Source organism: Pocillopora damicornis, chromosome 10 (genome assembly GCF_964200805.1).
Source record: "Pocillopora damicornis chromosome 10, jaPocDami1.2, whole genome shotgun sequence".
Classification (NCBI taxonomy): domain Eukaryota; kingdom Metazoa; phylum Cnidaria; class Anthozoa; order Scleractinia; family Pocilloporidae; genus Pocillopora; species Pocillopora damicornis.
Window position 1 is genome coordinate 852,696 of NC_142679.1, and position 27,995 is coordinate 880,690.

Genomic DNA, 27,995 nt, shown 5'->3' on the forward strand with positions numbered 1-27,995 from the left:
CTAAAAATAATTTGTCTCTTTGATATCATCATTAATTGGAGAAGATGATTTTGAATCCTCTTGTTGTGGACCAAACTATGACTGAGATTGTAATTTTATCTACATCAGAGGAACTTCGGAAAAATTTTGAGCAACTCTTTCAGTAATTTTGAACATTATCTGCGATAAATTGAATAATTTTGTATAATGCTCTACATCTATCTATGGTTATGGACACCATGACAAATTGCATACAACTATGTTGAGATCATATCAGTTCAGCTCCTGAATGGCACTTAAAACAGGGTTTTGCTTCAGCACAACTTTTCGCGACTACGGAAATTTGATTTACTGCAGTGCGGGGAATTCTAAACTTCTATAACCTCTTGCATTTCAAATTACGTATTGATTTACTTTTCTAATTAAACATTCTAAGATTGAAATGTCGTTTTCTGACATGACCTGTCTTTGTTCCAAGTGTCCGACTTTAGAAATTGGTCCGGCCATCACTGATATAGATATTTAATCTACTTAGTTCCTACGTGTAGCCGTACCCTCCCCCCCCCTCAAGGTAAAACGCTAGCTTCCGGGGGTTAGGGCTGGCTGCGGTACACAGGTTAACGAAATATGAGATATACAAAATACCTCTTCTGACTAAAGGTATGTTCTATTTCGTCGTCATTTCGTAACCTACGTCTGCCATGGAGTCGCTTTTGAGGAATCTCGAAAAATATGTCACTTGTTCGATTTGTTTGGATAATTTAACCAAACCGAAGACCATAGCTTGTCTTCATACTTACTGCTTGAAGTGTTTGGAGGAACATGCACTGAAAACCCAAAGACAAGGACAATTTCGGTGCCCAGATTGTCAAGCGGAAGTTAACATCCCTGAAGGAAATCGTTTCGATGATTTGCCGACTGGTTTTCTGCAAAACAGTTTGTTGAGTCTTCTCGCTGTACGACAAAGTGGCGATGGAAGTCAGATAAACTGCGCTATTTGTAAGAAAAAGAGCGTTGAGATCAGCTACTGCTTCGCTTGCGAAAAATTGCTTTGTCGTGATTGTGCAAACGCACACGAATTGTTTAGAGAAACTGCCTTTAAAGGACACAAAGTCACAGCAGTCAAACAGTTTCAACCTGCAGACTACGAGACATTGTTGAAGCGACAATCCTTTTGCTCTCAGCCTTACCACGAAAGAAAGTTGATGAAGTTTTTCTGTCTTGAATGTAAAGCTTGTGTTTGTCAAATCTGCATAAATACTGATCACAAGAGTCATGATGTTGATCCGCTTGAAAAAGCAGCAGATGAAACGAAAGTCAACATCGTGGCGGCAGCCGTGTTGTTGAAAGAAAAGAGAGAAGTTTGCAACGATGTGATTCGTGAATACGAGGAAACGGCCTTAAAACTGGATAGTAATATCAAGAGTGCTAAATTTGAAGTCAGCCAAGCAGCAGAACAAATGGTCGCGAGAATTCGACAATGCGAGCGAGAAGCCATTACCACCCTCGAGAATACACGCGTGTCGATCATGGACAAATTAAATTCCCTAACCAAACGAGTACAGTCCTTGGCCAAACAACTCGAACAAGCAGTTGAATTCGCTGATAACCTGGTTCAAAGAAGCTCAATTTCAGATATCATGCAAAGCAAGCAGAATTTGGAGCAGCGTTTTGAAGATCTAAAAAAAACCCAGATCCCATCAGCACTTCCGGTCAGTTCATTTATCAAGTTTGTCTCAACTATTGCACCTGACAGTTTCAGCCTGGGTTTCGTGACAACCAATGAAACAGATGTACATGGATCCACTGTTGAAGGACTCACTGAAAATTTTCAGGCTGGTTTAGAAGCAGAGTTTCTGGTTTGTCCAAAACTGAAGAGCAATGGGGATCTCACAAGCAAAGCTGAAGGAAAATTTCACGTTGAAGCATTTGTTGCACCTTCTCAAGAAGTGGCTAACTTGACTACTGTACACAAGGAAACTGAAAATGTTAGGGTAAAGTTTGTCCCCAAAATACCAGGCCCCTACAACATCACAGTGAAGATAAATGGAGACAAACTTGTTGAAAATCCATTTACAGTTCAAGTGAAAGAACGACAGATTGACATTCTGGGCGAGTTGCAATTGAAAGGGGAAATTCTCCAAAGCCCACATGGGATCGCTGTGAACAGTAAAGGACTAATCGCAGTAACTGACGGCGGAAAACATTGTATCCTGATATTCGATAAAGAGGGTAGTTTTGTACGAAAACTTGGCTGTCGTGGAGAGGGTCCTGGACAGTTCTTTAATCCAACTGGAGTCACATACCTGAATGATAACGAAATTCTGGTAGCAGATGAATTGAATCACCGCATTCAACAATTTAATGTACAAACCGGGAACTTTGTGAAAAGCTTTGGAAAATATGGAGAAGGAGACGGCGAGTTTAATCGTCCCGTAAACATTTGTATAAACGATGAAGGAAATATTGCTGTAGTTGACTCTTCAAACAGAAGAGTCCAGGTCTTTACAACAGATGGTAAACCTGTGCTGAAATTTGGAGAAAGCGGCCCTGGTAAGTTCACTGCTCCTACTGCATGCATTTATCATAAACAAAAGTTGATACTATCTGATGGCTTGGGCGGTTGTTTAAAAGTACTCGACAGTACGGGGAAGTTTTTGTATGAGATTGGAGAAAAAGGCAAAGGTGATGGACAGCTGTCATTCCCTTGGGATTTGTGTGTTGAGAAACGTGGCGATCATTCGAATCTCCTGGTGTGTGATAAATGGAATGGTCGCATTCAACAGTTTACAATGGAAGGTCGCTTTACTGGTAAAACTTTCGAGAAGTTAAAACATCCAATTGCAATAGCCGTAACTCCAGATGGTCGCATTTTGGTATGCGATGGCAATGCCAAAAAAATATATGTCCTAATATGAATGATTATATTATGGTTCCGAAAATGGAAAAATGTAAACAGGAATGAGAAGAAAATCTGAAACTCTCACTTTTATGTACCGAACAGCAATTTTTTCTCTGAATTTTTGATATATTAATGAAAAATATTCAATTCACCCATCTGTATTTCTCAAATCATTGATAAGCCGTGGTTAGACCGAACTGTATCAATGAGTAGTGAATTTGCTAGAATGTTTACAAGTTGTTTAAAAAGATCCGTAATGCAACCTATCTTCAAAAATATTGAAATGAACTCTGGCCGTCATTATGGATGCAAGCAGGTGCGCCCGCGATCCTCTCAACCAAGAGCACCGAAACTCCTTTGGACGAAAACTTGGCTGTCTTGGAGAGGGTCCTGGACAATTCTTTAATCCGACTGGAGTCACATTCCTGAACTATGACGAAATTCTGATAGCAAATGAAATGAATCACCGCATTCAACAATTTAATTTATAGACAGGAAACTTTGTGAAAAGCTTTGGAAAGAATGGAGAAGGAGACGGCGAGTTTGATAATCCCGTAGACATTTGTATAAATGATGAAGGGCATGTTGTTGTAGCTGACTTTTTAGCTATAGAATCCAGGTCTTAACAACAGATAGTGAACCTGTGTTGAAATGTGGAGAAAGCGGCCCTGGTAAGCGTGACAGTCCTGTTGGATGCATTTATCACGAAAAAAAGTTTAACATTATTATCTGACGAGGACGGTAGTTGAAAACTACTTGTCAGTTCATGGAAGTTTTTGTATGAGATTGGAGAAAAAGACAAAGCTGGTGGACAGTTGCTCTGTCCACCACGAGAAATGAAAATCTGAAACAACCCCACCTATATACCGGACGATAATTTTTGTTCTGGATTGATTTTATCATATCAGTTAACAATATTTCATCCACTAACGCTGTTAACTCAAATATCATTGATAAATCACCTTTAGCCCGTGCTATAGAGGTGGTTATGGAAATTGTTGAAATTTTCATAAATCACAAAAAGAGATCCGTTAGGCACCTGGAACCTTTCTTCAAAATAGTTTTCAAATGAAATTTTTCATTGCTCCTCAGTATGGCTGTTATCGGGTGCCCCTGCAATCCTTTCCACGGTGCGGACCAAAACTGCATACGAAGAAGCTAAGGCTCCTCTCTCTTTCCTTTAACTAGCACTTTATTTTTCACTTTTGCACATCCCTGGTTCAACATTTTGAAATATTATGCGTCGATCAATTCAAAGCTTCGACATCCACCCCCCTAGTAACCTCCCAGGCTCAAATTCCTGCAACCCCATTCCCCCTGGTGAAGATTGCGTTCAAATGCCCCAACCACTTTTCAACGATTCTTTGCGAGATCAACGAATAGATTAGTTTTACCAAGGATAAGTTTTTGGTGTTGCTTTTAGGTTTTTTCGTTTGTAAGTATCATTTTGCGATGTGAATTGTCTTTCTAAGCCGTTCGCTCACGAAAGCACACTTTTTACCTTAAGAGTCCTTCAAATCCACCACTCCGGGCACAGACGATAATCAAACACTGTTGGGTTGCCCGGGAGGGGGAAGAGAACGTTGAAACTTCGAATTGTTGAGCGCACTAGAATAGTAAAAGGTGATGGGAACATTTTGTTGTTATGTTCCTTTATTTAGCCGAAGTTTCTACAGAAATAGTTAAAGGACTGAATAACACAAGGAACCTGTGGAGATTCTTGCTTTTAAAAAAAAAATTCTTATTTTACGAAAAAAAACCTGTTATATTACTCAACCGAAAAAAGCTGGACAGTAGAAACTTATAAAGAGATGCTGCACTAGATTATTTGACTATCAAGCGTCGTGAGAAGGGTCTCCCCTTCAAGGAAAATGAGCACATGTTAGGCACTTTGTAGAAGACGAGTCGTTCTAGTCTACAACTAAGTTAGTGACGCTGCGTTAGTTGCGCACTCGATCATATCTTTATCGCATGCTAGACTGCGCAATATAAGAAATAAACATTATTATTATTATTATTATTATTATTATTAGTGACTTGTCAATGAGCTTATACTCATTTTATTTTTCGTGTGATTGATTTACTTGGAATGTATTTCATTGACGAATTATATATATATATATATATATATCAATTACGACGTGCCCGCCTAGCTAGATTTGCTCAGACTACCAGCGGGTCAATTTCACTTAATTTCCAACATTATTTGTTTGTTAATAAAGAGTTAATCTTTCGTGTAAATGGTACTGGAAAGTGAATCATGTTGTAAAGAGAGGCTTAGGTTCCTCAGATAAAACTTCTCGGTGATTTATTCGACCAAAGAAAACCACGATGTGGCCTCTTGTCGACAGGACAGCCGCGTTCATATATGACCGCCGGAACAGCAGGAATAATTTTGCGCGCGTACAGACATCATTTTTTACGCGCGTGAATCGCCCTCCGTTCTTGCCTCGCGCTAACTTCCGCTCGTCTGAAAAACGCAAAGAATATTGTCTCTACCGCAAGCTCTCTCTCTCTGTGTTTCTTTTTAACCGAGAGGGAGAAGCGCGAGCTTCTCTTGAGGGCGTCACGCGAACGTACTGACGTCGTTGGCGTCATTGATAGAAAATTATTGTCTTTATGTGATCCCGACTGATTTAGTACGCTAAACAAAATTTTGTGCTCAGACATGGTTTGATGCTACTCTGGTTTACAGATTTAATGAATGTAGCCGAAAAAGTTACAATTCATAGACCCAACATTTCGACATTTCTTTCTAGTGCCTTCGTAAACTAGAGTGGCATCAAACCACGTCTGATTGTCCACCTGGTTGCCATGTGAACTTTAATATATCCCAAGATTTTTCCCTTTTTGCGTTCAAAACAAAAATGGATTCTCTGAAATCAGAGGGAGTGTCCTAAAACGGACGAAAGCGTTCAAATCAAACAGAAGACTCTAAAAGCACACGATGACCTCTTAAATTGGACAAGTGTCTAAAGTCGAATGATAGCGTCCGAAATCGGATTAGAGCTTCGAGATCGTTCGGAATCGTCCAAAAACAGACGTAGGTGTCCGAAAGCTGACGAAAGAGTTCGAATCCGATTGCAGAAAAGGCCTGGAATAAAATCCAGGCTTGGATGGCATTGGAACCCAAGCTCCCCTGATACCGTTACTAGTTGGGCAGAGCTGGGCACCTTTTAGAGGGACCTTGTTTCCCCGTGGAAGGATCTAATCATAACTTCAATGAAATGAATTTAGGTGGACCTGTGTATGAAAACCAAGTAAAGCAATGATCCTCGCTGGTGAAAGACACCTGTGTTGTTTCTACTACACATGATTACAATTAAAAAAATACTTATAATTGAACACAAAATGCAGTGCCATATGGGAGTACTATTGGATTTTGTAAAAGTTCATTAGTATCATGATCAAGAAGCCCTCACATATCAAAATTACAATGCTTGTTGTTGTTGTAGTTGTTTCATTGTAATCAGTTTTGTGGAATCACAATTATTCATGAACCAGTTTTTCAAAGAAACAAGTTCCTTGCTGACAAACTGCTTTTTAACTAATCTCAAGGCAAGTATTCACACCCACAGTTAAAAGTCAAATGGTAAGATGCTCCTGCTGGTATTGGACCATTGCAGTTGTTATCGCAGATTTGTAATAAGAGACTTTATTCTACATCAATGTATACAAGACACCAAATTAGCAACTTTTGCTGCCAATTAAGTCAAAATAACCTTTTTTTCTATCACCTCCTCATTGGCTTTTGAGGATTCCATCTAGGCCTCCTCAATCATCCTAATCCAAAATGGCAGTAAACAAAATGAAAATCATTACATGTGTAACATTTTTCCAACTCAAACAAAAACATTTACAATGATTGTCAGAAGAAGTTCAAAATGGTAAGTCTTATTTTAATATTTCATGTTACTCTTTCTCCTCTTCATTTCCAGAATCACTATTTGAATTGCTTTTTTCATCCTCACTTCCTGAATTTTGATCACCTTCTTCTTCTTGATCATGCTTCCTATTCAATTTTCTCTGCTCTTGCAACTGTTGGAGTATTTCATCTTTTGTGAGATATCTTTTGTTGCAATGCTTGTGAATGGATTCCCTTGCTTCTCTTCTGCATTTCCTTCTCTTGTAACTCAAAGAGACACCAGTGCACTTGGAACAAGGTTTCCCAGCATGACAGACAAACAACTGACACTTTGAAGAAAAAGCTCTATTTTGCATTGGAACTTCACTGTTGTTTAAAGATTTGAGGACTCCAGTTTGATGCAGAATTGGAGACACACTTGAGTCATCATCAGAAAGACTGCACCCCAGACATAATTTAGAAGTGTCTATAAAATCCAATACAAGCTTAGCTTGTTCATGCACAGTTAGCTCTTTGACAATTCTTTCAATATTCAGGGTGGACAGATGGAGCTCACACGAACGAGACTTGACAGAGTAAGATACATTTTTCTCGGGAGATAATTCCATCACAATCTCTTTATAAATCCGCTGGTTTCCAAATTCCCAAGGCTCAGGATGTATAAAGCAAATTCTACAAGGATTGTCCACAACCTTAAACCAACCCGTTGGTAGCATGAATGTATCATCTTTAGCCAACTGTTCAAAATCATTTGTCACGTCATAGTCTGGAGGCTGCACAGTTTGTCCTTGTTTTTGAGTTAAATTCAGCACATAGGCCTTTCTATCAATTCTTTGACCTCTTTTGACTTTCTTGACTCTATCACCCCACAAAAGATTAATGAGTTCCCCAAAAAATTGACGACTTGCAGAGATTTCTATTCCCAGGCTGTCTCTCTCTCTTGCAGCATGTTCCACAATTTCATTAAGCAATGTCAGGCAACCTTGTGAATAAGTATAATTCCTCAAGAGCCTAACATAAGACAGATATTAGATATAGTTAGCCAGAGGCATAGGTGGTAAACCAATAGAAAGTGTGGTCTATTGCTTTTATGGGTTTACTGTGCAATAAACGATAGGTTTTCGACCAATCAGGGCACCTGTTTTGGTAACCCTATCTTTTTCTATTTTACAGTACCCCCTTTGGCGACTTTTTGTAATGTTTTACTGTTTTTTTTTTTTAATTTTTTGTGTCTGTTTGCAAGGGTCGTTTTCTCTAGGCAAACATTGCGCTTCTTGGAATCAATGAATCATACTAACAGGCAGTGTTCAAACTATGCTAGCACGAGTTACGGTTCTGTACGTTGCTGCGCAAGTAGTAAGAACGGGTTCATGAAAACTGGCCGACCGGTTCCTCAAATGACTCAGCCGGTTTGGCCAAAACTGGTCTGTAAGGTCTAACAACTGAACTCCGTTCAATATACGGCCAAGACTATCTGACGGGTCACTTAAGTGATGGAAAGCTTCTCTGATCTACTTTGATGACAATCATACCTAAGAAAACAACAAATGGGTTTGCAGGCCGAGGGTTCTAATCCAAGGGGAATTTCTCTCACCATAACTTCCACTGATGACGGGACCGACCATTGAGGGAAGATGCTCTCTTCCGCTTCAAATTTGAAGCACCGTTTTCTACATCAACCTCTTCGTGAGCTTTACTTAACTCTGCATTTTGCATTGCTGCTTCGGAGGTAGACATCGTGTTCAAAATGGCGCCCTCCGGTGGAAAAGATCCCTGGGAAAATTGATGATCGGTACCAGTCCCCTCACCCTTAATTCGTCCTCTTTGACGCCATCTTGAAGAGTGAGCTAGTTATTCCTCAAAATGGTGAGTATTGAGTCATATTTAACTTTATTGGAATCACACAAAGAGGGTTTCTTCTGCTAGATCCATTTATTAAAGTATTATTGACTGGATTCGCTCGCGATTGCAGCAAGATGACCAAAGAGAGTGCTAATTTTGTAACAATTTCACAATGTTGTACCGTCTTTGAGTTTATGTTGTTCTAAATTTCCTTACTCTAGCCGTCCCACAAAAGCTTCAAAATTAAGAGAGTTTTGGGCAAGAAAATGAAACAGAACAGGCCTATCCCTCAGTGGGTGAGGCTCAGGACTGGAAATACCATCAGGTGGGTCACTGTTCAACTGTACGAGAGCACTATCCGTCCTTCAGAAGCTCTATAAACTTAATGACAATTTGTATGATAGCGTAGGGAGGAAAACAGAAGATCAGGACTCAGTTGTATAAAGGGCGGATAACACTATCCGACGGATAAAGTGCCATCCAGCAGCTAACTGTTAACTAAATATACTGCGCTCTTCACCGGATAGCGAACAACCGAATAACCAGTGCTGGAACAGTAAAGAAATCTTCGAGGGTGCTTATGGCAATCGATATGAGAGCTATAAAAGATACCTTACCATCACAGAAGAAATTTTGCTGATTGTGTATTAGACGTGTGTCGATATGCATGTGAAGTATCCTTACTAAAGTGGAGCAAGAAACTAAACTACTTACCAATAATGTTATTTAGAATTCTCCCGTGTGTTATGTACTCGGAGTATTTTCCTACTAAATAAAATTTACTGTCTGCCCGGCTGCAAATTCATAAAATGTGACCTATTGAAACATTTTTGCAATTTGAGTTGATAGTAAACAGCTTTTGGTTTTGTAGATGATCACCAACTCTTGGAATTTGTAAGACAAGCATTGGTGTAAATGAATCTTAGTAGCTTTTGGTCACTGGAATCAAGGAAGACCCTCTCATTGTGATGATCAGAATTCAGATTATTAACCTCATCCTATAACTGTTTGATTTCAGATACAACGCTAAGAGACGTCACTGGCGTAGAACCAAGTTGGGACTGTAGAAGAAATCACAAATCTTTGTCATACTTCATACCAGAGTTTGTGTTAAAATGGCAACAATCAACATCAACTTTGTGATATCTCTGTACAAAACCCATTAAAGCTTGTTAAACCAACCATTGTAGACTTATGTTGTTACTATATCTAGAAAATAGAATATTGACCCTTTTGAGAGAATCAGTACAATTGGATGAAATGTCTGATGACAAAGTATTATGGTGATATTGGTAAGCTATGCATGTCTAATAACTTGAAACAGTCATTTTTCTCTAAGTTCTAATTAAATAGGTCTTTAGAACACTGCATACTAGGGTAAAAAGCAAACAGTCTTGAAAATTGTTAAGTTTGCATCCTTTAATCAGTAGCCATGTTGAAGTTCAAACTTCTCACAGAGATAAATTTGGATTCATGTCCATCTTTTCTCTTGTGAAGAGAAATTTTGACTCTACATGTATCCTTTGGAAATATTGTGTGTGATACAAGAGAATCAATGCTGAATTTTTGGAGTGTGAAGGGCTTAAACCATGTTCTGTGGATAGCCAAGGAATGGTTAAGCCTGAGAAACCATAAACCTACTGATTGTGAGAACTCTCCCCTCTCACTGCTCAATGTTTTCTGGTGAATAAGTTCAGAGCATTTATTGATGGATCAAAATAACACTCTGTACTTGAAAGCCTATCTATTTCTTGTACCTGTTTGGTGAACAATGTATTAAAATTCAAAAGAGAAAGAACAATTTACTTGCATACTATAGACGTGACACACTAAGAAGGAGCACGAGAGAAGCATAAAGATTAGCCAGAGGAGGACATACACTGTTATCTCCTTTCAACATTTCTTGGAATTTTTCTTCAAGTAAATAAACAGTCATCAGGTGTTTTTCAATGTTTGTTCTTCAAGAGCTGAGTCAAAAACTGGTGCCACACACTTCTCAGTCCCCATGCTTGCGTTAGAAGGGTAAAGTCGGCTTTCAAGCCTCATTGGCCCATTCTGTTCATAGAAATCTCTCTTTCTGTGGCATAATGCAACTTGGAGTATTGCACTTTCACCTTCCACTGAAGGTTTCTGCCTGGCATTTTGTCAGTGCTCTTAAGTGTCAAGAAACCAATAGTCTCTGTAGACAATCTCTGTTTGAACAATTGCTTGTATAGAGATTACACTAGTGAGCCTGAATATTCTCATTTAAAACTCTGACTGCTCTCACTCTGAAAGGTTATGGTATTTGCTTTGGTGGGAAACTAAACTTTGGTGTCAGGGTCACATTATCATAGTCAAAGTCTGTATCCAGAGTGAATGGCTGAACCTCATCAGTATCTTCAACTTCCTGAAAAAGGGAAATGACCTATATAAGTACCACTTTGCTAAATATCTCTCTCTTACTAAAAAAAATACCAGGTGTATCCACAGATGATTCATGACAGTGTATAGTTTCTGTTGGGCTTTGACACCTGTTGTGGTTATTCATCCAGCTGAAATACTACAATCAGTATGATATAAATTGAAGCATGATGTAACACCCATGTGCAGGCTCAATGGGGTTTGTTATTACTGGAAATTCAGAAGAATTCCATAAAACTTAATATTAAGAAACAATTATTAGGAAAATCAGTCAAAACAATGAACCAATTTCCAGTCGACAAATGTGAAAGTGTTAATTAAGGGTCTTTCTCCAGGTCAACTGGCAAATTTATTTCATTGAAGTGAATATTTTTTAACATTTTTTCTTATTGGTTAAAAAAAAAAAAGCACCAACTTAAACACACATTACCTCACTTGGGCTTCTTTGATCATTCTTTCTGTCACAATTATTTATTCTTGTGGAAATCTGTAATTGTGTTATTTTAGGTGACACAATTCCATCAGAAGTGTTAATATCTAAAAATCAGTAAAAGACAGAAGATTAGTAAATTTTAATCATTTCAATCAGCAATTTATTTCTATTAAACACACAGAGTCATAACATTCTGCTTATTTTCTGTCCCTTTACCTTGCTCCTCATTCATTTTGCTATCATCAACTTCCCCAGGAAGTATTGAAGCATCTCCTGCAGGTAAAGACAACAGTCTGTCAATGGCTTGGACCTTATATTGACAATGGAGTGATAAACAGAACTAGAATCTGATAATAACTTTGACAAGAAATGCAACATCCTGATCCCTGCATCTACCTCCTCTTAAACCCATCCCAGAAGGAATTCAGTTTATCACAAAGAACTAATGTCAGTTACCAGAGGCTATCTGGTTTTATAAAACTGACATAAATGAAGGCTCCCCAAAAAATGTGTATATATTATCCATTACCTGGGAGATAATATATTTCTTTAGTTGCTTCAATGCCTAAATCAACGTTAGCTGGCATATCTCTTGCAGCTGAGTTCGTATCTTCTACATGCTTCAAAGAATTTGAGCTAGTCACTGCTGAGGGAGAATAACCAGATGTGAATATGCCATCCTCCAACACGGAGTCAACATTTGAAATGGACTCTTCATCCTCACTCTCCTCATCTTCACATTCAACAAAGTTATCAACCTGCGACAAGAACAAAAAACAAAGACTTAATAATTTTAACTTTATTATTCTGAGCTGTTGCCTACTGGACTACATGTTGGATCTTTCTTTCAATAACTGCAACTTAAAAATGAGAAGAATTTTGCAAAGTCAGCTCATTATTTTTGTATGGACCAAAAGAGAGTGGACTGTGACACAACAGTTTACTGGTAGCATGGGATTGAAACTGGATTTACATGCACTGCTGTAGCTCTGCTGAGTTATCATGCTAGGATCTGAATTACGCCAGTGCAGATTGAAATGTGAAGGATGAAAAAACGTATGGTAAACCTATTTCTGGAAATAACTGATTTGCAAAGTACCAAAATAGCAGAGTCTGCATTTGTAATGATCTAATTCCAAGGATACACTTGAAAAATTGGTGCAGATTTATTAGTAGCATTAAACCAAAGATTATTACAGTAAATTTTAAATGTCATCTTCCAAGCTCTAAGTTAATTGCAAATAGACTCAGCTCTATATGAGGGTAACATATATGAACCAATGTAACACACATCAACCAATGAAACACACAATTACCTGGAGGATTTTTCCACCTGATGACTCAGGTGTTCTCATGAGAAATGGAACCGATGTTGAACCAGGCCCTAGTACCTACAGGTTCAAAATCAAGAGTAACTGTTTAATTGAGTATCAGTAAAAGTTTTCTTATCAGGTCTCGGTTCAGATGGGTCATTGAGAAAAAATGAAAACTTAAAAAACTGTGTAAATTGTTTCAAGAAATAACAGATCTTCAAAGAGACTTGTCCATGTCAGTACCCCTGTCCCTGAAGCTGAGACAGGTGCCTCATTCCCCCAAAACCCCATTAATTCAAAAGAGCGTTTGTCTTTCAGAACTGATTATTTCCCATTTTGGGAAGTATGAACTTACTTCCTCGGGTACGCTGTCACTCTCTGTCCACTGGCCCTTTGTTTCCATTGAGTTGTGGTCGTCGACATTACGCTTTGCCATATTGTTGTGACCGGACGCACCATTTTGGAGATCGTGGGTATTCCCTTGAGAACTGCCAATTTTTGATCCAGAAATATCATCTGTAAAAGGTACATTCGTTCAAGGAAATAATTTTAGTTGAGCCAGCACCTGATGAAGGCCACTTAAAAACTGTATCAAGCAAATTATCCCAAAAGTTGATGAGCTTGTTTGATCTCCAGAAAGGATCTATTTGTTTCTCTAACAGCTAGGCTGTACCTATTTCAAGCTGTCACAGTTTGAATTAGAACTTTTTTGTCACTCACTCTTATTTAGGAACATAAAACTCTGCACAAATTCATCGTAAGACTGCTCTTCCTTTCCAAATATCTCATCAAGTGCTTCCTTGGCGCACTGATCAAGATCTGGAGAAGATTCGTCGCTCTTAACGACTCCTTCACCTTTCGCCATGATTGTTTTTTCAGTCTCCAAAGAGCCGAATGGAGACTGAGCACTAGGATCTGTGTAACCAAGCACCGAAATTGAAAACATACCCGGACGGCGGGAAGATGGTGAGAAAATTATCCTCCTTTAGGCCTATTTTTTTAAAGAAATATTACTTTTAGCACTTCCTCAGGATAATTTGACTGTTCCAGAACCCTGTGTAGGCCTAAGATCGGTTCTGACGTTTGCAATGCGAAATAATTCGATCATGTACATTGCATATAGATTGCATTTTTTGTAGACAATTCGCTTGATTATTAGTTGACAAGCTGAAATGCAATGCATTGCTAAGCTTTAGTATTATATTATACATTATGCTCCAACTAATTGAGATGCTGAATGTGATCTGCTGCCGATTCAGACGGCCCAGCTCATGCAGTTAATGTTATAAATCCTACATGTCAGCAACATGTCAGCTGTAACAAATCAAAGTGGCGTAACCCCTTTCTCTCCTGAAATTCAGTGAGATTCAGTATCTTAACTGTCGCCCTTATCACCATAAATTTGCGACAATGTTCGTGAGATTTTTTGCCCCAATTTGATATATATATTTTTTTAATTTTTGTCGATTTTCCCCCGGTCTGCTTGACATTGTTCACATTTATCTGCATTTGAGGAGAAGTTATTCTTTGATCACATATTAGAGTAAGAGAATTGAGTTCAAATCTTCATTGCCTAATATTTATGATGAACTTGCATAAATTTAAGTTGATTTTCCAGTTGTGACTCTTAATTTTCTGACTCTCAAACACCCATAAATTGGTGACCAAATCAGTGAATTGCTTTTTAACTGTTTTATTGAATCCTTTATACAAAAAGCCTCCTAAACCGCCTGCTAAGGGAAAGAAGAGTGCAAAACTCTCAAAAGCAGAGAAGGAGAAGTTGAAGAAAGAAGAAGCAGAGAGGAAAGCCAGAGAAGAGGGTGAGAGATGTACTTCAGTAATCAACAGAGAGTCCTTGGCATTTTAGGGTAAAATTTCCACTTTAAAATTTCCATTTTAGGGTAAAAAATCCCACCGACGCAGCACCACAGTTTCTTTAGAAACTTACCCCTTTATAATTATCACTAAGTTTGCTGAAAATGAAATGGCCCAAATGGGACCCTCATGCATTCCCGCCCTGAGCTATACTGTAACTCCCATGGGAAAGCCTTAAATTTTAAGCCAAAGTTATTAATATAGTGGCCAATCCTAGAGAACTGTTGTACAAAATCAGCCTTCACTACAGTTTGCAGTTTACAATCAAGACAACAAAATACCATTTCTATTTTAAGAGGAGGCACGGCTTCAAGCTGAACAAGAACAAAGAGAACGAGAAGAAAGAGAAAGACAAGAAAGAGAGGAAAGAGAAAGACTAAGACAACAGGTTAGACTAGAAAATAGAAAATTAATTCTCCACTTATGTAAGAATTAAGGAAGAGTGCATTGGACCTGTTCAGGAGTTTAATGATTCATTGAGGTGAACAAATTTCAATGCAACTCATCACCATTGATGGTGTTTGAATTATAATACAAACTGGATGAAATAGGAACATACTCAATGAATGGCAAAACTGAAGTAATGTTAAAGTAAGAATTATGAACCAAATAATCGAGAACCTGAGGAATTTCTATTATTTTGCAGCTCTGAAATAATTTTTTTTCTTCACTGAATGGTCTTGTTACAGGAGAGTGCAAGACACCAGGCAGAAGTGGATGAACTCAAAGAGAAGATTGAAAACAATTCGCAACAGTTGAAAAGCTTACAAGAAAATGAGCGTGCAAAGGCAAAGGTTGGTGGAAAAAAAAATTGTGGCTTGAAAAGCAAAGAGGGAGTGTAATCAGTGGTTAAAATAATATAATTATACAATAGTGAGCTTGTTGCTCATTCAAATTAATCATTAAAATTATTCAGGACTACCCTCAACTCTCCTTGAAAAAAAAAGGTTATTTTTTGTTCCTTCTATCCTTTCTCTCTCTTTTGTAATCAAACTCCATCTTTCCTTAGCTTCCTTCAGCTTTCCCTTATTCACTTTCATACTCTCACCTCCACCCCTTTTCCCATTATTCTTTGTACTCCAGCCTATTTTTATTTCAATCTTCCCTCCTCCTCACTCACATTTCATTCATCTTGAACTACTCTCCTTCCACCTTCAGGTTAACTAAATGTTACTTCATTTTTTCTTCTTCTGTGCTTCATTTATGGATATTGTGTAAAAACAGCTACCTGCGTGTAGATATAAGTTTTTTTTTTGCCTTAACAGTGGGAGAGGTACATGCTGTGTGATGGAAACCCTGATCCTCTGAATACCCGTGATCTGAATACTTTTGTGAACCTGTGGAGAGATGACAAAGAATACAAACCCTTTCCAGTTGTACTCAGTGAGGGTGAAAACACTTTAAAGGTAAAATAGATCAGAATTTCCGCAATGATGTATTAAAACTAGAATTCAGTTGTGTGTATTACTCAGGAGAAGAAACTGTTAGCCAGTTGTTCTCAATGATTTATCGGCACGGATCAGTTTGCTGAAAAAAGTTTATAAGAAAATTAAATGGATACATATCATTATTTTACAGCTTATAGAAGAACTTGAGGGTTTTCTATCAAATTCAGAAGATGAGGGTTTTACAGAGGATGATGTTCAAAGGCTTAAACAGGTTGATACTGTTTTTGATATCATTCTACTTTCAGTATTGTATTATCATAATTACAATTCATTAAATATAAACAAAGTCATATAGACTAAACATACTTGTTCATGATTGTCTGTGATCAAGGAGTGGCCAAGTGGCTAAAGATGCATTATATAGAGTGTCAAAGTGTACCTGCCAACAAGGATGACTGAATAATATGAGAGTTTTGTTGATAACCTGATTATAGTCAGACTCCTGAAGGAGATAGTTCCTGAAGAATTCCACAAAGTCTTGACACAACTATGCATTTCAGCTGTTAAGGTTACTATTCCATAGCTCTCACTTAGAAATTAGTAACACCAGATTAGCAGATAAACAGCCAATATTGAATTTCTTAGAAGAAGGTGGACAGTAGGTCCTGCATGGACACACACTCTTCCTTTCCCTTCTGATAAGAGAGAGGTGCATGTAAATATAAGTGACCTGGACTGTCTGAAAACAAGGCTAGTAGATATGTTTCCTTTTTTCTTCACTGTGCTCAAGACATTTAGCTTCCAATATTTGATGATGGTATAAATTGTACTCTTTTACAGTCAGTGATTAAACTTCAAGAATTGATAAGCTATAAGTTGGATGAGGCAACCATGAATCTTCTGCAGGTGACTAATTACAGCAGCTGTGTCTTAGAAATGATCAGCCTTAAAATTCCTTTTGCTATTTATTAATTAGACCATCAAAGAGACAGGTAATGAGAATTCAGAAAATCAAGATTAGCAAACAAAGAAATGTTTTGTCCTTAATTAAGAGAAGTGTCTTACAGATACAAAAAGTTGACAGGTGAAAAGTTCGTCAGTTTTATAGGAACTGAGAAGGAGTGTTCTGAACCACTCATCACAAAAGTAAATAAAACCACATGTAAACATTCTAATAATTATTAAATGTAAAATTCTACACAGTTTATGTCCACTAACTCAACAGTGACAATATGATCTATCCTAGAATGCTTCTGATGATGTAGATCCTGATACTCAAAATTTACAGTATATGAGTGCATCAGAAAACATAACGGTTTGTGTCTGGGGAAACATAGCCAAGAATCCAAGGTTTGTTGCATTTTTTTTTTTTTCGTAGTAGACCAAAACTTGTAAGGCTTTATAGATTTTTTCCAACAGTCTGATCATTTAATTAACTGATTCTTTTGTCTAAATCAAGTGTTAATTTATTATTTTAATTAATACTTATAACTGATTACAGAATGAGCGATTATGGTAAACTATCTATTTTCTACCCAGTAATCATGTGCAAAGTTTCAAGTGATAAATAGTTAATACTGACAAGATATATATATTTTTTGCTTTATTTTGCTTCAGAGTGAAGTCATTTTCATTTGAGAAGATGGGATTTACAATGGACATTCCAAGAGTTATTTCCATTGGCAGTATGGCTGTTCGTGTCATGTACACTAAGTATGATCATCTATCACCATTGTCCAAATCTTTCCATCCAAAGCTAAAGGTTAAGCCTCCAGAAGTTGTCGTAGATGAGGTTGTTCCTGCAGAAGAAGCTGATGGAGAAGGGGTGATGTTCTTTTTTTTGTTTTGTTTTGTTTTGGACAGTTTTAATAAAATGATTTTAGCTATAACTAAGTCTAAAAGCAAGGTTTCAGATTTAAACCAAAGATCCAACTAATTATCAATGAAGTTTTATATTCAGTATTCTGATTATAACTGACCAATCATTCCTTGACCCTATAACCCCTCAGAGTGACTAGCTTCCAATTTCTCTTTACAATATCACCCCAGGATCCAACATTAAGGTCACAAGAATAAAGGAAATGATCAACAAATTAAGAAGCTCTTGATCATTGAGCAAATTCTTATCAGCACCTTAGGAAATGTCAAGGGGACAGTTTGGAGAATATGCATACTGATGTTGGGGTGAACACTGGGTTACATTATGTTGAATGTTTTAAATCACAGTACAGGACAGTGTGTCCTTTGTTCTAATTGCATTATTTGTGATGCAACAGGCAGGTGAAGGGAATGAAGGAGCAGATAAGGAAGGAGTAGATGACACACTTGAGGCCATGCCACCTAAATCTGCATCACAAGCGAGCCGATCTAGTAAAGCAAGTAGGAAAAAGGTGAGCAAAAAATTAAAGATAACCATTACATTTCAATCAACTGTGAAGTCTTGAGGTTACACTATGTTTTTATTTGTCAATGACAGCCTAGGTCAGTTCAACATGAATTTAAAACTGCTTCAACAAAAAGTTATTACATATTATTTAAAATTAGTTAGGTGTTGTGAGATCTTGTAACTAATGAGGTTAACTTTTTTTTTATTTATAATTACATCCCCTCAGGTATCCATTGAACAGATTTAATCAGCTTATATGAAAAATCAGCCTTTGCTAAATATATTAAATGAAACTCAAAATTATGTAAAATAAGGTGTGAATAGTGGTTCTCTTACTGTCTTTAATTTCTTAGTATTTTGATGGTGGTAAAGTGAAATAATCTTTATTGTTTGTGATTTTCTGTATGTGTTTGACAGAGTGGAAGAGCCAGTAGTGGTAAAAGCAGTCGAAGTCGTAAAGCTAGTGCAAAGAGTGTAAAAAGTCAGGTCAGTGAAAATGAGACTCAGCAGGACAAAGAGGGTGAAACTAAAGAGGGAGAGCAAGATGGTATGATATACATTTTGTTTCCACAACTCATTATATACCGTATTATTTTAGAAAGCACTTCTGTATTGTTAGTTTAATTTTTTTGCATTTACAAGACTTAGTTCAATGCTTAGTTGTGAGAGGTTCCAACTGAGTGCAGTGTTTATCTAAAAATCTTGATATTTTAGACAAGATCTGCATTTCCAGAAAGAGGGCTAAGTTATGGTTGCCACTCATCACTATTTTAGCCCACACATGCATCCTTCATTTGGGGGCCATGCTATGTGCATTAGATGGGATAATCCCAAGATCAAATTGAAATGATCTTTGTTAAATTATGCAACAAATTCTTACTCTTTTCAGTAGAGGAGGTATTTGTTGAATGAAAATTTTATGTAGTACATGATTTTCTGGTTAGGTGAAGGAGGGGAAGAAAATCGTGCATCTACTGATCAAACATTGGATGAGGCTGCTGGGGCAGGTTTGGAAGGTGGAATAGAGGAAGAAGAGGAAGAAGATGATGATGTTGTAGACCTTAGGGCATTCAGTGCCATTGGCCCTGTCATGATTATTGAACTGTTAGATCTTCCACCACAGCCAAAACTTGCGAATGGGTGGATTATGCAGCAGAGTAAGGGCTCTTACAAGTATTTCTTTATTGCGTAGTTAAGTAAATTTTAACCAAGAAAATACACAGTGTATGTAGGCCAACTCTCCATCCCTACTTATCTGTATTTTAGATAGAAGTGATACCCCAACACAAATTATTGTCTTCAAAATCAAAGTTACTGAAGTGCCGCTTGAGGTATATTGCATTTCTCTTAGTAGTTTACAAAGTTAGAAAATCTTTTGCCTTTTGTCGTGTTAGTTGTATCATCAGAACTCAAAAGAGTCAATTATCAAGTTGAAGGGCAGACTCCAGCAGATACAAACTCGACAACAAGTACTCCTGCTCCACCAAACTCTGCATCGGCCACACAGCTGCAAGCAACCAACCCTCCAGTGATGATCACCTGCAAGTGAGTTTGACAGTGCTTCTGTATGAACTTCCAGTAATGTCATAACCGAAAAAGTGTCACAACCAAAAAGGCTCCATACTCCCCTACAGCAGTGTAGAAAAGGGTAAAATTAGCTGGAGAAAATAGGTGTTTTGTATTTTCCCTATGTGTTAGGCTTCCAGGAGATGTTATGTATTTTGAGCAACCTCAGCTGGCACTGTGGGACTCCATGAAGAACAACTGGAGGCTTGATGCATTTGCAGACTCCCAGTATAATGAAGGTTTGCAATGATGATACAAACATTATAATAACAATAAACTCGCCCTTTATAATTATTCATTTTTGACAACAACACTCTTGGGTAATAAGTCAATACTGGTTTAATTAAGTACCGGTAACAACTGGCAGAAGTGGATTCACAGCAGTCACTTTTGAATTTATAATAATAAAAGAATAAAAGAAATATACACAAATCTACAAGTCATTAACAACCAGGGTAATATTATGTAAAGTCTTAGAGAAAAAAAAAATTGAACAAATGCAAGAATGAAAGAGAGCTAAGCTACTGGACTGTGGGTCAATGAGGCTTGCAAAGAAAAACTTAGGATGTTCATGTATCATCTTTATCTTTTGACAGAGGAAAGAACAGTCGTATTCAAGATGTCTACCTTTGGGCCCATTGCTACTTTTCAGGTATGATTAAATTTGTGAATGATCATTTTTAGGAGTAGTTTCAGCATATAGGCTTAGATGGTTCTTTTTTGTAAGTTCATTAGTCAGAGCAAATTTCCTCAACTAGATTTCAAATAAGAAAAAAGAGAAAAAGTTTCTTGATTTTCATGAGGAAGATTTAAATAAAGACTGAATAATTTGTACACTCTTTATTGATATCCAAAATTCTCTACCTTATAAATTTGTGATGATTATGTTCTATTTTTGTTATTTTTACAGGATCTTTATCTGAACATGCCATTTCAGTCATGGGAGCTACGTCCTCATGCCACAAACAGTTGCCTATTTACACTCATTGCTGCCATCATTGAACTGGAAATTGAAATTAAGGTTAGCACATACTAGTAACAGGTATTTTTAAAGAAAAGAAAAATGGTACCAACATAGTAACAATAGTCTCTGCCTCAATCTGTTGTAAATCTTTTAATTTTGATTTAAAACACAAGGTGTTCATCAGGCCCAGAATATTTTTAGGATTTCATCCCTGACTGTGAAGCTAGTTTATTTATTTCAATTTGAACTACTTTCAATTTTTTTCAGGATTTTTTGTGTTCACTGACACAGCCAAATGATGTCTCAGAGCTTTCTCATTTGAAGGGAAAGTGGATGAAGCCACATAAGTTGATTGAGGTATTTTTTATTAGAACCATAGTAACAATGTGATACATTACTTTTAACATAGAATGAAGAGAGTATGGCAGGTACCATAAACCTTGGGATTCCTAACTTACAGTACATCTAGTGTTGTTTAACAATCCTCTTTACGGCTTGAAACTTAATATTCTGTACTCTTCAGCTCCCATACTAATTCCCATCAAGTTCCCAATTTCTTGGGGAATTTCCCTCTATCCACATCCCTCTACTTCAGTCACTGTCCAGTGAATGTTGTGTTAATTAATTGTTTGAAAGAGCTCTAGACTATTGGACTGACCAAATCTGTATACAGGCCATGCAAAAGGCAGGAGTGAATGTCTTTCCTGCGGTTGATGCAGAGAAGTATGTCAGCTTAAATTCCAAGGTACCTATATGTTGTGGATAATTACTTCTGGTGTCAGAAAAGTGCTGTAGTAAAAGCTCTTCTCTGCAGAAGAATTTTTACTTATTGCAACATCCAGAATTTTTTTTTACTTATTCATGGCATTTGATAGATGAGATGCAAGCACTCTGTTTTGCCAAAAAAAAAGGGGTCACATTCTTTAGTAAGAACCTAATGCAGCACATCTAGTTTTAAAAATAGCAGCTGAGAATTTATTTTTTAATGTTTTTAAAAAAGCAATGTGGATTCAAAAGAGGATAAAAGCCATGGTTGCACTGAGGACACAAAAGCTGTATCTTTTAATGTGCCGGTAGTTCTGTGTTTAAAAGCATGAAACATCCTTCAATTATAGGAGGATTGGCTGGAGAACAACATTTACCAGGAAATGGCATTGACAGCATCAGCATTTGCTTATACATGGAGTAAATGGAATGCTGATTGTGGCAAAGATAAAATTATCATACAAGCTGTTGAGCAGCTGGAAGATGAACAGCCTCTAGAGGTAGTTCTAATCTTTTTTCAGACTTCAACTCATCTTCACATTTTCCTATACAAATTTTTTTAAGGTGGCTCCAAAATAATTAATAGTCCTGAAGCCTGTTTCTCAAATTTCCAGGTAACTTAGTGGGCCCTTAAAGTGTTCTATCTTCATTTTAGATGTGGGTTTCAAAATTTTTGGTAATTTTACAATAGAATTTTCAGCTAAAGACACAAAATTGATTGGTTAGGGTGCCAGAACCTGCTCCTCTATTCTTTAAATTTTGATATTCAAATATGGCTTTGGCCCATTAAGTTACTGGAACTTTCAAGAAACTAGCCTCGGAATTTCTTATGTTCTTCTTCATAGCAGCTGGAAGTTAATCTTGAAAAATAGTTTTCCTAAGATAGCATCTAGAACTTTAGTAGTAGGGTAAGAATTTCTGATATTGATTTGCTACGCATTGTGAGCTCCTCGATCAAGAACAACTTTTAGAATCTCTGGGTTACCATTATCCCCAAATTATATATATTTTATAAAACACCTCCCCATTTAAATAAGTACTTCACCATTTTAATGTGTACTTGAAATTTTTAGGTATCTTAGTTCCTGAATGAACCAATCAGATCTCAAATACATTTTCAATTAGTTCTTTGGGATATAAGTCATTGTGTCAACCAATCAGATTTGGTTTGTAATGTGAAACTTACTCTTCAGCAACTAAGTTCCTCAACAAACCAATGACATGGAAGAATATAGGTCAGGTCATTTCTAAAGTAATGTTTGCCTATTTTATTTAAAACTTTGTTGCTTGCCTCCGGCTGCCAATGCTTTTTGCAATATTTGTTATGAATTATATCCTTCTTCAGTCTATGACACAATTTTATTTGTTTTTTGTAAAATAGGAGGATTGGTCATTGTTTAACATAGGGACACATAGCTCCTGTAAGCTAAGGATGAAAGAGGAAGATAGTGAGCTTTCTCATGACATTGCTGAAAATACTCAGGTGTGTTTGTCAGTTTTGTTGATTTCTATATATATATATATATTTTTTTTTTAACAAATTTTTGGTGCATGTTTGCTGGACAAGTTATGCTCATTTCAACATTAGTCCAACAAGATGCACTCTCATGCACTGGATTAGCTCTCTCTAACTTCATTTTGACCATTTTTTTTGTAGCTTCATTCTGATCTTTACCATATGGTGCTGGATGGAGCTTCAGAAGAGGCACAACAGAGGGTGAAAGCCTCTCACTTTTTATTTATTGACTGTGTATATCAGCTGCTAAATGCAACAAAAATCATCACATACTCTTAAAAATATTCATAATTATGCTGGGATGCATGGATTTCAATTAATTTGGTAATACTATTGTATGTTCCTTGCTGTGTTGTACAGTTCCCTACCAGTATTTGAGGCATTTCAGTGTTCATCTAAATTATTTCATTGCTTGGTGCTTATGCATTACATTTATAATGAAGTAATTGTTTTGTGTTGGTTTGTACATATTTTCATCATGAAACCATAGAAATGTAGAGAACCTTTCTTATTGGTGATGTTTGGATTACATCTGTGTTGATGGAAATAGCAGATGATACTTCATTTTTTCGCAAACTATATGATTAATTAGGACAAAGGAACTACCTTGTATTTGTAATATTTTATTCTGATCTTAAACCTGCTTCCCGGAAATGTTTGTATATAGGTATAACATTTTTTATTTCAACAAGAGTACTTTCTTAAACAACTTGGTAAAATGAAATCATGTTGGCAATAAATAAACAACATTTATCATAGACCTTACGGGTCAGAAATAATATGTAGCATCATAAAATCATATAGATAACTTCCTCTAAAAATTCCCATCCTATTATTTTAAAAGGATAATAATCCAAGGGGACAAAATGTTCTCTGGCGGGTAGAATAATATTCAAGTACAAAATTCCACATTCTTTGGCATAAAAATTTCTGGCGTGTTGAAATCTATACTTGCGCCAACATGCTTTGAAGAGACCTTCGAACACTTGAAAAGTCCTGTTGTTGCTGAAGGCAAGAATACAAGAGCCTGTTAGAAGTTGTTGATCAACTGGAAAAAAGAGCTTCATTTGCTTCCATTAATACTTAGCTTAATTTGATATGTAATCCCTGACATTTCCCTAATTAAGTTACACTCTTCAGCATCAAAGACAGTTTAAATCACCATACCGTATCCATTAGAATCTTTTTTTGCAAGACGTTAATCTCCTTGCGAAGTTGCTCCTGGACACTAACGTGTTGGGCTTGATGATTTTTCTGCATTTGTTGTAAGTTCTTAGTATGTTCTTCATGAAGCTGGCGTACCCGTTTGAGTCTTTGACTCTGCACAATGCGTTGTTGTTGAAACAGCTTTTGTTGCTGTTTGTACAGATTCTGTATAAATGAAATAAGCATATTAGTTGTAGCCTCTGCTTGGCTGACTAAATGACCCTTTTTTAACGAGCTGGTGACTTGATGAATGGGTGCAGTGGTAGAATGATGGTCTGACTGACTGAAAAAAATTAGCTAAAATATTCATAAAGTTTGACAGGCTAAAATATAAGCCTGTCAAACATTGCTAGTCAATTGTTCAATACCTCTAATTTCTCTTCTGCTTCTCTTGTTTTTTGCAAATCTGTTTCCCACTGGTTGAGCACATTCATGACCTGTTTGCTGAATTCATCATAATGAGTGCCTCTAATAAAAAGTAAAAATAGTCTAAAAAATGACCTTGGCAACTAGGCACACAAATGTTTACCCAATCTTCATTTTCGCGACCTATAATATATAGAAAGCTATGGAGATGTGATAATGATATATATGTATGTTTTTTTTACCTTTCGTGTTGCTGTGACTGCCACACCTCGTCAAACTTTCGAGTGCTTGCCTTCATTGAGGCTTGCGTGAAGGTTTGAATTCTCTTACGTTTGGCTGTCAACGTCTTTGTTATGTCAGCTAAAAGCAAAACTCCAAGAGCTTTATGTCAACGCTTTTGCTTAACTAGTTCATTTCAGTACCTGAGTGTAGTGAAAAAAATTGTTCCTGACCTCCAAAACTGTTCAGCATTCCTTGCATCTCAAGATCACTTCCGCTGTAAGAGAAGAAACAACGACAGGAACAGTAATAGAAATAAAGACCTTGTGTAACATACCGATCAACCCCCAATTTGCCCCTACATTATGGATTGTAAACTGCAGTACTGTAATGAACTGTTTTAGCACCATTGCTAAAAAAAGAGACATAAATGACAGGCCTTGGAGGTAGCCTAGGTACCGTTTAGATCATACCTAAACGTAAGGAGAGTGTTGGTTTATATGCAGAAAATGGAGCTATGCTATCGGTGGGAACATGGAGACGAGAAGACAAGAATAGATTAGTTGAATTAAAAGCACACGGTTGATACCTTGGAGATTAAAGTCGGCCCTTAATGTCAAAAATCCAAAATCGGCCACTAGGCCAGAATCGGCCAATAGGGTCCAAAATCCACAATCGGCCACTGGTGTCCAAAATCCTAAATCGGCCTCTAGTGTCCTAAATCCAAAATTGGTCACTAGTGTCCAAAATCCAAACTCGGTCAGCGTCCAAAATCCTAAATCGGTCACTGAGGTCCAAAATCCAAACTCGGCCACTAGTGTCCAAAATCCTAAGTCGGCCGCTAGTGTCCTAAATCCAAAATTGGTCGCTAGCGTCCAAAATCCTAAATCGGCCACTAGGGTCAAAATCCCCAATCATTCTAAGCAGCATATGGCAGCTTGCGGCCTTTCCCAACATCTAGGCAGTTCGGAAAGCCGCAAAACTCTAGAACAAAAATTTATCTTCCAAATCGGCACTCTTAATCCCCATAATATCAACGACCGCTTTTCATTCAACTAATTTATTCTTGTTTTCTCGTCACTATATTCCCACTAATAGCGTTCCTCCATTTCCTTCATATAAACCCACACACAGCCCACAATTTCTCCTGTCGCTCTGACGAAGGGCCAACGCTCGAAACGTCAGCCTTTAAACTCTTTACGGTGGCCAATTTACGTTATCAACTCAAATAATAACACTAAATTATCCTGTTATACTCTCCCACCGACGCAGCACCACAGTTTCTCTAGAAACTTGCCCTCTTTCAAGGTAATGAGAGTTTAGAAGAGTTAGACGATTTCAGGTTTCTTTTTACTGCTTACATAAACGTACCCCTTGTCATATTCATCATCTTCGGGATCAGAATCTTGGAACTCCGAAGCAGGAGTAACAGCCTGTCTCTTTTTCGCCTTGACCACCTGTGCAGGTTTTTGTTGCTGTTGCTCAGGTTTCGCTGTAACAAAGAAGATTAATTGTTGTTAAAGAAAGCAAGGGAGAGGGGTGGTTATATCTCTCTGGATAAAGAGATTGGCTTCCTCTTGGAACTCGTACGAATTGCTTTTCTAATTTCAATAGCTAAATCCAAAAGCTGCTTCATACCAAATGGACCAAAATTCTAAACGTGAGTTTACCAAATTTTAAAAAGCAATATTCATCCAAGAACCAAGAGGAATCCAAATGCAAGCTCGCATGGTTTCAAGTCATTAAAGTTCAACATTGAAAACTCACTCCAGAGTGGAGCCCACACAAATCAAAATAACAAGAGAAGATTTCTTTTTTCCAAAGTAGGCCGCATACCTTACTAACTGCTTAAGCAAATTTTTTTTGTTGCACAGGGTTTCACTCTGATGGTGAAGGAAGATCAAACGTCAATTACTAAAAGAAGTGGGACGAATTTTATGATTTTTCTCAATCAGGGGGAGAGCTCCATGTTAAGAATCATGAATAGTTTTCCCAATATTTACGTCGACTGTGTCAAAGAGCACCCATCTCACAAATGTGTCCATTTAAATTGTAATCACGTTGATCACGACTCTATATAAATGAGATCGTGGTACAGTAACATTCAATCAAGAAATTACATGGATCGCCATAAGGAAAAATATTTAATCAAGACAAGTCAGCTTTGAAAATCATGTCGGTACTAATTGCGTTATTTTTTAAATCAAAAAATCTTTTTTGTACCAAATGCATATCGAGATAGAATGGTTTTCTAAAAATTCCAAACTAAAGCTTACCTTCAGAGAATTTGAACTCGTCTTCATTTTCGTAAAACTCCTTTAGATTTTCTGTGCACTTTATAGCGCTAGTCTTTCCTTTCTTTGGATTGGAGGGCATAATAAACTTGTACACGAGAACACTTGGAAAAATAAAGCACCATATTAGACTATATGAATGAGAAATGAACGGAAATATCCTATATGTTTACTACTTAGCGTCAAAGTCTTTAATTTTTAGCTTAGGGTATCATAATGAGCTTAAATGTCAATGACGGAAATATATATGCTCGTACGAAGGCAAGGTTGTGATTATGCAGCAGGAAAGTTTTTCCAAACTCACTGTCACTGTGCAACCTAAAGAAAACAAGATTGTCTGTGGCTTTCTTGTGATTATTCTGAGGGTGAGATGATCCTCAAGTACTACAAAATTTAATTACAGAAGGAAAGAGAAACGCTTACAGCACCTGAATAAATTCTGTCTCCCTGAGTGCCGATACTGACATTTCCCGCGCTTTTCACCCCGCGCTAGAGCGCGTACCAAAGTGGCGGGAAATGGTTGGACGCAGACCTCCGCAACCATCAGTGAACTGGGCTACCGACCGAAGCTTTGAAACGAGAGAGTGTCTTTTCCCTTCCCTAAGACTTCATCGGAAAATACTCGCTATTAAGTAAGAGGGTGATATTACAGCAAGGAACGGAAACTGGAGGAGTGGGAAAAGAATAAGAAAAATCAGAAAATGATTAAAAGC

The 27,995-nt window shown here is 37.3% G+C and overlaps 5 protein-coding genes and 1 long non-coding RNA gene across 8 annotated transcripts; 3 read left to right on the forward strand and 3 right to left on the reverse strand.

Annotated features, from left to right (window-relative positions):
- Positions 1–592: 592 nt before the first annotated feature.
- On the forward strand, positions 593–3,955 carry LOC113667667 (E3 ubiquitin-protein ligase TRIM45). Its single transcript, XM_027183526.2, has one exon. The coding sequence runs from the start codon at positions 681–683 to the stop codon at positions 2,895–2,897; it is 2,217 nt and encodes a 738-aa protein (XP_027039327.2). The 5' UTR covers positions 593–680; the 3' UTR covers positions 2,898–3,955.
- Positions 3,956–6,324: 2,369 nt separating this feature from the next.
- On the reverse strand, positions 6,325–8,525 carry LOC113667720 (uncharacterized). Of its 2 annotated transcripts, none has more exons than XM_027183575.2 (2): positions 8,341–8,525; positions 6,325–7,757 (listed from the first exon to the last, which is right to left on the reverse strand). In XM_027183575.2, exons 1-2 carry the CDS (start codon positions 8,481–8,483, stop codon positions 6,794–6,796), a joined length of 1,107 nt encoding a protein of 368 aa, XP_027039376.2. In that variant the 5' UTR covers positions 8,484–8,525; the 3' UTR covers positions 6,325–6,793. The 2 variants fall into 2 exon arrangements, with proteins under 2 accessions (XP_027039376.2, XP_027039377.2); XM_027183576.2 differs by having other exon boundaries at positions 8,279–8,513.
- A 41-nt stretch (positions 8,526–8,566) lies between these two features.
- On the forward strand, positions 8,567–9,769 carry LOC149038370 (uncharacterized). The gene is made up of 3 exons (XR_016180387.1): positions 8,567–8,612; positions 8,810–8,913; positions 9,607–9,769. It is a non-coding gene; the product is annotated as an uncharacterized LOC149038370 (long non-coding RNA).
- A 223-nt stretch (positions 9,770–9,992) lies between these two features.
- LOC113667721 (intraflagellar transport-associated protein) lies at positions 9,993–13,639 on the reverse strand. Its single transcript, XM_027183580.2, has 7 exons — positions 13,458–13,639; positions 13,093–13,253; positions 12,741–12,815; positions 11,954–12,182; positions 11,641–11,697; positions 11,422–11,528; positions 9,993–10,977 (listed from the first exon to the last, which is right to left on the reverse strand). Exons 1-7 carry the CDS (start codon positions 13,600–13,602, stop codon positions 10,867–10,869), a joined length of 885 nt encoding a protein of 294 aa, XP_027039381.2. The 5' UTR covers positions 13,603–13,639; the 3' UTR covers positions 9,993–10,866.
- Positions 13,640–13,651: 12 nt separating this feature from the next.
- Positions 13,652–23,955, forward strand: LOC113667752 (dynein axonemal intermediate chain 7-like). The gene is made up of 21 exons (XM_089184681.1): positions 13,652–13,703; positions 14,455–14,557; positions 14,909–15,000; positions 15,302–15,406; positions 15,878–16,018; positions 16,191–16,271; positions 16,841–16,906; positions 17,247–17,350; positions 17,618–17,825; positions 18,277–18,390; positions 18,804–18,933; positions 19,331–19,543; positions 19,781–19,931; positions 20,085–20,191; positions 20,549–20,604; positions 20,863–20,973; positions 21,184–21,273; positions 21,590–21,661; positions 22,032–22,181; positions 23,063–23,164; positions 23,339–23,955. The coding sequence occupies exons 1-21, from the start codon at positions 13,701–13,703 to the stop codon at positions 23,474–23,476; spliced, it is 2,337 nt and encodes a 778-aa protein (XP_089040807.1). The 5' UTR covers positions 13,652–13,700; the 3' UTR covers positions 23,477–23,955.
- On the reverse strand, positions 23,801–27,750 carry LOC113667753 (synaptonemal complex protein 3). 2 transcript variants are annotated; one of them, XM_089184709.1, is made up of 8 exons: positions 27,711–27,750; positions 27,265–27,386; positions 26,360–26,480; positions 25,222–25,265; positions 25,012–25,129; positions 24,772–24,871; positions 24,365–24,568; positions 23,801–24,202 (listed from the first exon to the last, which is right to left on the reverse strand). In XM_089184709.1, the coding sequence occupies exons 2-8, from the start codon at positions 27,362–27,364 to the stop codon at positions 24,143–24,145; spliced, it is 747 nt and encodes a 248-aa protein (XP_089040835.1). In that variant the 5' UTR covers positions 27,365–27,386; positions 27,711–27,750; the 3' UTR covers positions 23,801–24,142. The 2 variants fall into 2 exon arrangements, with proteins under 2 accessions (XP_089040835.1, XP_089040836.1); XM_089184710.1 differs by lacking the exon at positions 27,711–27,750 and adding an exon at positions 27,587–27,705.
- Between the last annotated feature and the right edge of the window lie 245 nt (positions 27,751–27,995).

Bases quoted from the DNA above. Each gene is read 5' to 3' on its own strand.
- LOC113667752 (XM_089184681.1), top strand. The intron at 18,391-18,803 runs GTGAGCAAAAAA...TGTGTTTGACAG, and splicing joins GTAAAGCAAGTAGGAAAAAG to AGTGGAAGAGCCAGTAGTGG. The intron at 20,605-20,862 runs GTATGATTAAAT...TTATTTTTACAG, and splicing joins GGCCCATTGCTACTTTTCAG to GATCTTTATCTGAACATGCC.
- LOC113667721 (XM_027183580.2), bottom strand. From the start codon at position 13,602: ATGGCGAAAGGTGAAGGAGTCGTTAAGAGCGACGAATCTTCTCCAGAT. The intron at 13,254-13,457 runs GTGAGTGACAAA...TACCTTTTACAG, and splicing joins TTTTATGTTCCTAAATAAGA to ATGATATTTCTGGATCAAAA. The intron at 10,978-11,421 runs GTAATGTGTGTT...TCCCTTTTTCAG, and splicing joins ATCAAAGAAGCCCAAGTGAG to GAAGTTGAAGATACTGATGA.
- LOC113667720 (XM_027183575.2), bottom strand. From the start codon at position 8,483: ATGTCTACCTCCGAAGCAGCAATGCAAAATGCAGAGTTAAGTAAAGCT. The intron at 7,758-8,340 runs GTGAGAGAAATT...GTCTTATGTTAG, and splicing joins CGTCATCAGTGGAAGTTATG to GCTCTTGAGGAATTATACTT.
- LOC113667667 (XM_027183526.2), top strand. From the start codon at position 681: ATGGAGTCGCTTTTGAGGAATCTCGAAAAATATGTCACTTGTTCGATT.
- LOC113667753 (XM_089184709.1), bottom strand. From the start codon at position 27,364: ATGCCCTCCAATCCAAAGAAAGGAAAGACTAGCGCTATAAAGTGCACA. The intron at 26,481-27,264 runs GTAAGCTTTAGT...TCTTTGTTACAG, and splicing joins CGAGTTCAAATTCTCTGAAG to CGAAACCTGAGCAACAGCAA. The intron at 24,203-24,364 runs GTATGGTGATTT...TCTTGCCTTCAG, and splicing joins AAAAGATTCTAATGGATACG to CAACAACAGGACTTTTCAAG.